Raw genomic sequence first — 11157 nt, forward strand, 5'->3', positions numbered from 1 at the left:
ACTTCCTGTGATTGTACAGTTGAGAAAAACGTGGATTTGGAGGCAAAAACGTCCAAATTAAAGCTGATGTCTGTTACAGAGGGGTAGTATAAGTATATACGAGTCCAAAAGTGTAGCTTTTGTGAAGAAAGGGGGAAATGTGGAATACTGGCGAATTTCAGGAGAAACTCTGACAGAAGCCAACATGCTGCCAGGCTAAGACCTCTGGCGATTTTCACGGAGGATGGGCGGGCCACTTACAAGCCACTTACAAGCCACTTAAGACATTTAAAGGACTTTTTGGCGATAGCGGCTGCGTGTGCACAGCATTAGGTCCAGGTGTGGAATGTGCACGCGCGCCGGATTGGGTCCGTTCCAATCCGGCCAAGTCTGTGAAAGATATGAGGCTTTGAAATTTGCTGAAAATGGCCTCTCAGTTGCGGCCTTGTCATGACCACGCCCAATAGTTTAAAAAAAATGTAGTTGGTGATTTTGAAAGCCACATGGGTTTGGGACACGTTGGCCGAAATTGGAGGCTTTCCATCGAAAGCTCGGGGATCAGGGGCCAGAAGTTCAAGAGGTACGATTTTGAAGGTTTGAGGTTCGGGCCAAGATGGCCGACTTCCTGTAGCATTTAGGGCGGGGTCATAATATCATTTTTGACATGTCCTGACGTGGTCTATGTCCTTGGCCAATGTCACGTTTGTACGATGATTTTTTTTTCGACCCCTCCTCCATTGGGTCAATGTAAACTGCCTGTTTGAGGGGGCGCCACAGAGCCATCTTTTATTATTCTCTCTCGCGAACCCCACCCAAAATTAGAGCTTGCGGAGCACTACGTTTTGACCCCTGTTACTTGCGAATCGGTTGACGTTTGCTACGTGAAATCTTGCGTTTTCGTCCCCCGTTAACGGTTTTAATTAGTCCCTCGCGGGACACTGCGTGTCCGTTGCTCGGGCCTAATAATAATAATAATAATGCATCGGTTTTATATAGCGCTTTTCTGGACACTCAAAGACGCTTTACATTGCATTATTCATTCACTCCATACTCGGTGGTGGTAAGCTACTGTTGTAGCCACAGCTGCCCTGGGGTAGACTGACGGAAGCGAGGCAACCAGTCTGCGCCATCGGCCCCTCCGACCACCACCAACCACTCACTCACTCCATTCACTAGGCTTCCTGGTGTTACTAAATGGTCTCCCATCCAAGTACCGACCAGGCCCTTCCCTGCTGAGCTTCCAAGGTCTGACGGGATTGGGCAGAGCAAAGGCGGTTTGACCATCACACTAATGATATATCACGATATACCACAGCCCGACACCAGCTCCTCCTGCAACATCACGATATTTATACTAATGATATATCACGATATTTATATCACACTAATGATATATCACGATATACCACAGCCCGACACCAGCTCCTCCTGCAACATCACGATATTTATATCACACTAATGATATATCACGATATGTGGTCAGGTGTATTGGGACGTGTCCTGTGCGTGGGGGCGTGTCCTGTGCGTGGGGGCGTGTCCTGTGTGGGGGCGTGTCCTGTGCGTGGGGGCGTGTCCTCACCTTCTCTCTGCACAGGTGCGTCGACACCTGGTGGAGGTGCAGATAATCACGCAGCTCCTTCACCTTCAGCTTCATAAGCTCCGCCCTTTGCAGCAGGTTACCGTAGAAACGCTGGCAGGTGTGGCACAGGCGTGGGCGGGGCTCCAGGTGGGCGGAGCAGCGGCTACAGTAGTCCCGCCCACAGTCCACACACACGTGCTTCCTGTGGGCGGGGCTAAAGGCCCCGCCGCAGCCGGAGCAGCTCTGTCCGGGGCGGGGCTGACTGCGGGACGACGCCCGGTTAGATCCCGCCCTCGACCCCGCCCTCGACCCCGTCCTGGAGGGCGGATCCGGGACCGGACTGGGCTCCGAGTCCAGGCACCAGCAGCACCACATCCTGGAGGCGGAGACACAAACCAGTACAGACGAAGACTCAACAACCTTCCTCTGAGACGGACAGTTCCTGCACGACTGAGAGCTCAGACAGTTCCTGCACGACTGAGAGCTAAGACAGTTCCTGCACGACTGAGAGCTAAGACAGTTCCTGCACGACTGAGAGCTCAGACAGTTCCTGCACGACTGAGAGCTAAGACAGTTCCTGCACGACTGAGAGCTAAGACAGTTCCTGCACGACTGAGAGCTAAGACAGTTCCTACACGACTGAGAGCTCAGACAGTTCCTGCACGACTGAGAGCTAAGACAGTTCCTGCACGACTGAGAGCTAAGACAGTTCCTGCACGACTGAGAGCTAAGACAGTTCCTGCACGACTGAGAGCTAAGACAGTTCCTGCACGACTGAGAGCTCAGACAGTTCCTGCACGACTGAGAGCTAAGACAGTTCCTGCACGACTGAGAGCTAAGACAGTTCCTACACGACTGAGAGCACGGACAGTTCCTGCACGACTGAGAGCTAAGACAGTTCCTGCACGACTGAGAGCTGGGACAGTTCCTGCACGACTGAGAGCTCAGACAGTTCCTGCACGACTGAGAGCTCAGACAGTTCCTGCACGACTGAGAGCTAAGACAGTTCCTGCACGACTGAGAGCTCAGACAGTTCCTGCACGACTGAGAGCTAAGACAGTTCCTACACGACTGAGAGCTAAGACAGTTCCTGCACGACTGAGAGCTAAGACAGTTCCTACACGACTGAGAGCACGGACAGTTCCTGCACGACTGAGAGCTAAGACAGTTCCTGCACGACTGAGAGCTAAGACAGTTCCTACACGACTGAGAGCACGGACAGTTCCTGCACGACTGAGAGCTAAGACAGTTCCTGCACGACTGAGAGCTGGGACAGTTCCTACACGACTGAGAGCTCGGACAGTTCCTGCACGACTGAGAGCTCGGACAGTTCCTACACGACTGAGAGCTAAGACAGTTCCTGCACGACTGAGAGCTCGGACAGTTCCTGCACGACTGAGAGCTCAGACAGTTCCTGCACGACTGAGAGCTGAGACAGTTCCTGCACGACTGAGAGCTAAGACAGTTCCTGCACGACTGAGAGCTCGGACAGTTCCTGCACGACTGAGAGCTAAGACAGTTCCTGCACGACTGAGAGCTAAGACAGTTCCTGCACGACTGAGAGATAAGACAGTTCCTGCACGACTGAGAGCTGGGACAGTTCCTGCACGACTGAGAGATAAGACAGTTCCTGCACGACTGAGAGCTGGGACAGTTCCTGCACGACTGAGAGCTAAGACAGTTCCTGCACGACTGAGAGCTCAGACAGTTCCTGCACGACTGAGAGCTAAGACAGTTCCTGTACGACTGAGAGCTAAGACAGTTCCTACACGACTGAGAGCTAAGACAGTTCCTGCACGACTGAGAGCTCGGACAGTTCCTACACGACTGAGAGCTAAGACAGTTCCTGCACGACTGAGAGCACGGACAGTTCCTACACGACTGAGAGCTCAGACAGTTCCTACACGACTGAGAGCTCAGACAGTTCCTACACGACTGAGAGCTAAGACAGTTCCTGCACGACTGAGAGCTAAGACAGTTCCTGCACGACTGAGAGCTCGGACAGTTCCTGCACGACTGAGAGCTAAGACAGTTCCTGCACGACTGAGAGCTAAGACAGTTCCTGCACGACTGAGAGCTAAGACAGTTCCTGCACGACTGAGAGCTAAGACAGTTCCTGCACGACTGAGAGCTAAGACAGTTCCTACACGACTGAGAGCTCAGACAGTTCCTGCACGACTGAGAGCTCAGACAGTTCCTGCACGACTGAGAGCTCGGACAGTTCCTGCACGACTGAGAGCTCAGACAGTTCCTGCACGACTGAGAGCTAAGACAGTTCCTGCACGACTGAGAGCTAAGACAGTTCCTGCACGACTGAGAGCTCGGACAGTTCCTGCACGACTGAGAGCTAAGACAGTTCCTGCACGACTGAGAGCTAAGACAGTTCCTGCACGACTGAGAGCTAAGACAGTTCCTGCACGACTGAGAGCTGGGACAGTTCCTGCACGACTGAGAGCTCAGACAGTTCCTGACTGAGAGCTAAGACAGTTCCTGCACGACTGAGAGCTCAGACAGTTCCTGCACGACTGAGAGCTAAGACAGTTCCTGCACGACTGAGAGCTAAGACAGTTCCTGACTGAGAGCTAAGACAGTTCCTGCACGACTGAGAGCTCAGACAGTTCCTGCACGACTGAGAGCTCGGACAGTTCCTGCACGACTGAGAGCTGGGACAGTTCCTGCACGACTGAGAGCTAAGACAGTTCCTGCACGACTGAGAGCTAAGACAGTTCCTGCACGACTGAGAGCTAAGACAGTTCCTGCACGACTGAGAGCTAAGACAGTTCCTGCACGACTGAGAGCTAAGACAGTTCCTGCACGACTGAGAGCTAAGACAGTTCCTGCACGACTGAGAGCTAAGACAGTTCCTGCACGACTGAGAGCTAAGACAGTTCCTGCACGACTGAGAGCTAAGACAGTTCCTGCACGACTGAGAGCTAAGACAGTTCCTGCACGACTGAGAGCTAAGACAGTTCCTGCACGACTGAGAGCTAAGACAGTTCCTGCACGACTGAGAGCTAAGACAGTTCCTGCACGACTGAGAGCTAAGACAGTTCCTGCACGACTGAGAGCTAAGACAGTTCCTGCACGACTGAGAGCTAAGACAGTTCCTGCACGACTGAGAGCTCGGACAGTTCCTGAACGACTGAGAGCTCAGACAGTTCCTGCACGACTGAGAGCTAAGACAGTTCCTACACGACTGAGAGCTAAGACAGTTCCTGCACGACTGAGAGCTAAGACAGTTCCTACATGACTGAGAGCTAAGACAGTTCCTGCACGACTGAGAGCTGGGACAGTTCCTGCACGACTGAGAGCTAAGACAGTTCCTACACGACTGAGAGCTAAGACAGTTCCTGCACGACTGAGAGCTCAGACAGTTCCTACACGACTGAGAGCTAAGACAGTTCCTGACTGAGAGCTAAGACAGTTCCTGCACGACTGAGAGCTCAGACAGTTCCTGCACGACTGAGAGCTCAGACAGTTCCTGCACGACTGAGAGCTCGGACAGTTCCTGCACGACTGAGAGCTGGGACAGTTCCTGCACGACTGAGAGCTAAGACAGTTCCTGCACGACTGAGAGCTAAGACAGTTCCTACACGACTGAGAGCTCAGACAGTTCCTGCACGACTGAGAGCTCGGACAGTTCCTGCACGACTGAGAGCTAAGACAGTTCCTACACGACTGAGAGCTAAGACAGTTCCTGCACGACTGAGAGCTAAGACAGTTCCTGCACGACTGAGAGCTAAGACAGTTCCTGCACGACTGAGAGCTCGGACAGTTCCTGCACGACTGAGAGCTAAGACAGTTCCTACACGACTGAGAGCTAAGACAGTTCCTGCACGACTGAGAGCTAAGACAGTTCCTGCACGACTGAGAGCTAAGACAGTTCCTGCACGACTGAGAGCTCGGACAGTTCCTACACGACTGAGAGCTAAGACAGTTCCTGCACGACTGAGAGCTAAGACAGTTCCTGCACGACTGAGAGCTCGGACAGTTCCTGCACGACTGAGAGCTAAGACAGTTCCTACACGACTGAGAGCTAAGACAGTTCCTGCACGACTGAGAGCTAAGACAGTTCCTACACGACTGAGAGCTCAGACAGTTCCTGCACGACTGAGAGCTCGGACAGTTCCTGCACGACTGAGAGCTAAGACAGTTCCTGCACGACTGAGAGCTAAGACAGTTCCTGCACGACTGAGAGCTAAGACAGTTCCTGCACGACTGAGAGCTAAGACAGTTCCTGCACGACTGAGAGCTAAGACAGTTCCTGCACGACTGAGAGCTAAGACAGTTCCTGCACGACTGAGAGCTAAGACAGTTCCTGCACGACTGAGAGCTAAGACAGTTCCTGCACGACTGAGAGCTAAGACAGTTCCTGCACGACTGAGAGCTAAGACAGTTCCTGCACGACTGAGAGCTCGGACAGTTCCTGAACGACTGAGAGCTCAGACAGTTCCTGCACGACTGAGAGCTAAGACAGTTCCTACACGACTGAGAGCTAAGACAGTTCCTGCACGACTGAGAGCTAAGACAGTTCCTACATGACTGAGAGCTAAGACAGTTCCTACACGACTGAGAGCTAAGACAGTTCCTGCATGACTGAGAGCTAAGACAGTTCCTGCACGACTGAGAGCTGGGACAGTTCCTGCACGACTGAGAGCTAAGACAGTTCCTACACGACTGAGAGCTAAGACAGTTCCTGCACGACTGAGAGCTCAGACAGTTCCTGCACGACTGAGAGCTCAGACAGTTCCTGCACGACTGAGAGCTAAGACAGTTCCTACACGACTGAGAGCTAAGACAGTTCCTACACGACTGAGAGCTAAGACAGTTCCTACACGACTGAGAGCTCAGACAGTTCCTGCACGACTGAGAGCTAAGACAGTTCCTGCACGACTGAGAGCTCAGACAGTTCCTGCACGACTGAGAGCTAAGACAGTTCCTGCACGACTGAGAGCTCAGACAGTTCCTGCAGGACTGAGAGCTCGGACAGTTCCTGCACGACTGAGAGCTCAGACAGTTCCTGCACGACTGAGAGCTCGGACAGTTCCTGCACGACTGAGAGCTAAGACAGTTCCTGCACGACTGAGAGCTCAGACAGTTCCTGCACGACTGAGAGCTCAGACAGTTCCTGCACGACTGAGAGCTAAGACAGTTCCTGCTCGACTGAGAGCTCAGACAGTTCCTGCACGACTGAGAGCTAAGACAGTTCCTGCACGACTGAGAGCTCGGACAGTTCCTGCACGACTGAGAGCTAAGACAGTTCCTGCACGACTGAGAGCTCGGACAGTTCCTGCACGACTGAGAGCTCAGACAGTTCCTGCACGACTGAGAGCTAAGACAGTTCCTGCACGACTGAGAGCTCGGACAGTTCCTGCACGACTGAGAGCTAAGACAGTTCCTGCACGACTGAGAGCTAAGACAGTTCCTGCACGACTGAGAGCTAAGACAGTTCCTGCACGACTGAGAGCTCAGACAGTTCCTGCACGACTGAGAGCTAAGACAGTTCCTGCTCGACTGAGAGCTAAGACAGTTCCTGCACGACTGAGAGCTAAGACAGTTCCTGCACGACTGAGAGCTCGGACAGTTCCTGCACAGTACTCCAGGAAAAGTACTCCAGGAATAGTACTCCAGGAAAAGTACTCCAGGAAAAGTACTCCAGGAAAAGTACTCCAGGAAAAGTACTCCAGGAAAAGTACTCCAGGAAAAGTACTCCAGGAAAAGTACTCCAAGAAAAGTACTCCAGGAAAAGTACTCCAGGAAAAGTACTCCAGGAAAAGTACTCCAGGAAAAGTACTCCAGGAAAAGTACTCCAGGAATAGTACTCCAGGAAAAGTACTCCAGGAAAAGTACTCCAGGAAAAGTACTCCAGGAAAAGTACTCCAGGAAAAGTACTCCAGGAAAAGTACTCCAGGAAAAGTACTCCAGGAAAAGTACTCCAAGAAAAGTACTCCAAGAAAAGTACTCCAAGAAAAGTACTCCAAGAAAAGTACTCCAGGAAAAGTACTCCAGGAAAAGTACTCCAGGAAAAGTACTCCAAGAAAAGTACTCCAGGAAAAGTACCCCAGGAAAAGTACTCCAGGAAAAGTACTCCAGGAATAGTACTCCAGGAAAAGTACTCCAGGAAAAGTACTCCAGGAAAAGTACTCCAGGAAAAGTACTCCAGGAAAAGTACTCCAGGAAAAGTACTCCAAGAAAAGTACTCCAGGAAAAGTACTCCAAGAAAAGTACTCCAGGAAAAGTACTCCAGGAAAAGTACTCCAGGAAAAGTACTCCAAGAAAAGTACTCCAGGAAAAGTACTCCAGGAAAAGTACTCCAGGAAAAGTACTCCAGGAAAAGTACTCCAGGAAAAGTACTCCAAGAAAAGTACTCCAGGAAAAGTACTCCAAGAAAAGTACTCCAGGAAAAGTACTCCAAGAAAAGTACTCCAGGAAAAGTACTCCAGGAAAAGTACTCCAAGAAAAGTACTCCAGGAAAAGTACTCCAGGAAAAGTACTCCAGGAAAAGTACTCCAGGAAAAGTACTCCAGGAATAGTACTCCAGGAATAGTACTCCAGGAAAAGTACTCCAGGAAAAGTACTCCAGGAAAAGTACTCCAGGAAAAGTACTCCAGGAAAAGTACTCACAGTCGTAGTAAAAGTAGTCTTTTGTCATTACATATTTGTTCATACATGTTTTGTTATAACAGAGCTGCAGACGTGCTTTTACTTTGAAAGAAGTAAAAGTAAGTCTGTAAAGTGGGCAGAGAAGGAACCTCTTAACCCGCGCCCGAACCCGGTTTGGCTTTACCCAAATCTAAACGCTTCTCGAACAAAGCGACAAAGAGCCACAAAAACGCGACTAAAATGTGACGAGAACATGAGGAAAAAAGCAAAGACGACGAAGAAGCAGCAAAAATGAATCAGTCTGGTTGGTCTGAGCTTTCAAATGAGGTGTGATGCTGCACTACAGGCTGTGAGCTTTTAGATTTGGGTAAAGCTGAACTAGAGAAAATGTGCTCGTTAAGGTCGGAGGTGAAGAGCTGAACGTGTGCTCCAGAATCTGAGAGTTTTTACAGGTTCAGGAAGTTGGTCTAAGAAAAACAAAAACATTTCAAAGTAAAAGTCTGTTTGTTAAACGAAGGTCCAGGCGCTGCTTCCTGTTCCTGAAAACTGTGTTATTTTATTACCTTTACAGGAGTTTAGAATTAACTGCTTTGTTTTCATCCACTAGAGGGCGCTATTTACTAACCTCTCACCAAACAACTGCAGCTTCTCCAATTCGGCTTTACCTAAATCTAAAAGCTCACACATGGATGAAAATCAACACAAAGTCGACAAAAGAGCAATGAAAACGTGTCAAAACTTACAGAAACACAACAAAAAATGCCTTAAAAATGGGACAAAAAAAGCGTTGAAAAAAACAAGATCAAGAAGGTCTTAGCTTTCAAATGAGTCATCACTCTGGCCTATACACTATAAACCGTTAGATTTTTTAGATTTGGGTAAAGCCAGCGGCGGCCATATGTCCATTCTGGAGGAGCACAGAGGGGCCACCGGTCTGACCTCTCACTTTACCCTCACCCCCGGTAAGCTTTACCCAAATCTACAAGCTTAACCTCTGAACTCCCGCCTGAACCGAGACGATCTTTTTCCTCACGTCAGCACATTTTTTTTCCATCATTTTTTTGTTGGGTATTCAACTCATTTTTGTAACTAATTTTTTGTGACATTTTTTTTTCATTTTTTTGGTCAAATTTTGGTCACTTTTTTGTCACTTTTTTTGTCACTTTTTTGTCACTTTTTTTGTCACTTTTTTGTCACTTTTTTGTCACTTTTTTGTCATTTTTGTGACATTTTTTCGTCTAATTTTGGTCATTTTTTTGGGTCAAAGTTTTATCACATTTTTATCATTTTTTTGTCACTTTTTTGTGTCATTTTTTTCTCACTTTTTGTCACTTTTTTGTCACATTTTTATCATTTTTTGTCACTTTTTTGTCACTTTTTTGTGTCATTTTTTGACACTTTTTGTCATTTTTTCGTCTAATTTTTGTTGTTGTTTTTTGGTCCAATTTTTATCACATTTTTATCATTTTTTGTCAATTTTTGGGCCTGTTTTCGTCTCAGTTCTGTTGCTATTTTCTCACCTTTTTCCCAGAAGCTTTTGGATTGGGGTAAAGCCAAACTGGAGAAAATGTGCTCGGTTCAGGTGGGAGTTAAGGGGTTAAAAGAAAAGCGTCCAAAAACAAAAATGTGCTGGAAAAGCAACAAAAAAAGTGACAAAAACACAACAAAATGTGACAAAAACGTGACGACAAAGCAATGAAAAAAAGCGATGAAAAAACAATAGCATGAAAAACAAGAGACGAAAACACAATGAAAAAGCAACAAAAAAATGGGGCGTTAGTGTTGCTCTCCAGTCAAGAAGCCTTTAGATTTGGGTAAAGCCGACCTGGAGAAAATGGACTCGGTTAAGGCGGGGGGGAAGAGGTTAAACATTTTTTTTTTTTTAAGTACACTAACTCAAATGATCGTTCAATACCGCCTTCACAATAACACGGTTTTAACGTTTCCGGTAAACGTTCCACGGGCGTCGCGTGACGGAGCTTTCACTTTTTAAACTCGCTCTGCGTTTGTCACGTCGATCATAAACGGGTTTTTACGGCAGACGAATCCGACACAACATCAGTCTGTAAATATTAATGCGCTTTATTTCGCTGAAGACAAACATACACGCCCACAGCAACAGCACGAAGCTTAAAAACGTGAAATATTTAAATGGGATCCGGAAGTGGAGTTTTATGATACTTCCGACTCCATCAGGCGAACTATTAAGTTACAAAATGAAACTGTTTTAAGCTCCTAAAGAGCCGGGACAGCCGTGAGAGCGGACACGAGCACAACGAGCACAGGAGAGCCGTGTTTTTGGTCAGAAACAATCAGAAAAGTGAATAAAGTTCAGTTACCTCTGAGCTAAGCGGCTAGCAGGAGCTAACCCCGGACTTCCAGTCAAAAACAGCCGGAAAAAAGCGTCACCAAAGCGGCATAACGAGGCGGAGAGGGGCCGGGGGGGGCGGACCGGGCCGGGCCGCGCTAAAGGGGGGGTAAAGGGGGGGTAAAGAGGGGGTAAAGTCCAGCTAAAGGCCAAAGGAACTCAGGGGGGAAAAGTTCAGAGCGAAGTAACGACAAGACTGAACCCGGAAGTCAGATCATAACAATAAACAGCGTCATCACGTCATCACCTGCGGGAGCTCACCTGAAGCACGTCACGTAAAAACACCTGGACCACGATATTAAACACGACGTAAAACTAAAACTATGATGTAAACTCAAACCAGAGGCAGTTCATTCTCAGGTACATTTACTCAAGTATTTGTTTTACTCGAGTATTTGTTTTACTCAAGTATTTGTTTTACTCAAGTACATGTATTTGTTCTATCATTACTTGTACTGAGGCTAATGAAGTATCGGTTTCTGGAGTAAAAATAATTGTTAATTTTTCCGCTTTGAGTTAATAATGAAGCGACGAAACCTTCATTTTGATCAAATATGAAACAGATTCTTTAAAATTGTTACTTTTTCTGCACATTCTTTGTTTCCACATGTTTTGTTTTGTTTCACAC

General features: G+C 48.3%; 1 protein-coding gene across 2 annotated transcripts in view; it reads right to left on the minus strand.

Annotated features, from left to right (window-relative positions):
• Window positions 1-10737, minus strand: part of rffl (ring finger and FYVE-like domain containing E3 ubiquitin protein ligase) — a 47061-nt gene extending 36324 nt beyond the window's left edge. For both annotated transcript variants that reach the window (XM_079574926.1, XM_079574925.1), the window contains exons 1-2: window positions 10501-10737; window positions 1559-1934 (exon numbers count right to left, since the gene is read on the minus strand). In XM_079574926.1, the coding sequence (XP_079431052.1) occupies window positions 1559-1933 (375 nt within the window). In that variant the 5' untranslated portion in view covers window position 1934; window positions 10501-10737. The remainder of the gene's footprint in view (window positions 1-1558; window positions 1935-10500) is intronic.
• Window positions 10738-11157: the final 420 nt, after the last annotated feature.

This window comes from Gobius niger (genome assembly GCF_951799975.1).
Source record: "Gobius niger genome assembly, chromosome: 1".
NCBI classification, from domain to species: Eukaryota; Metazoa; Chordata; class Actinopteri; order Gobiiformes; family Gobiidae; genus Gobius; species Gobius niger.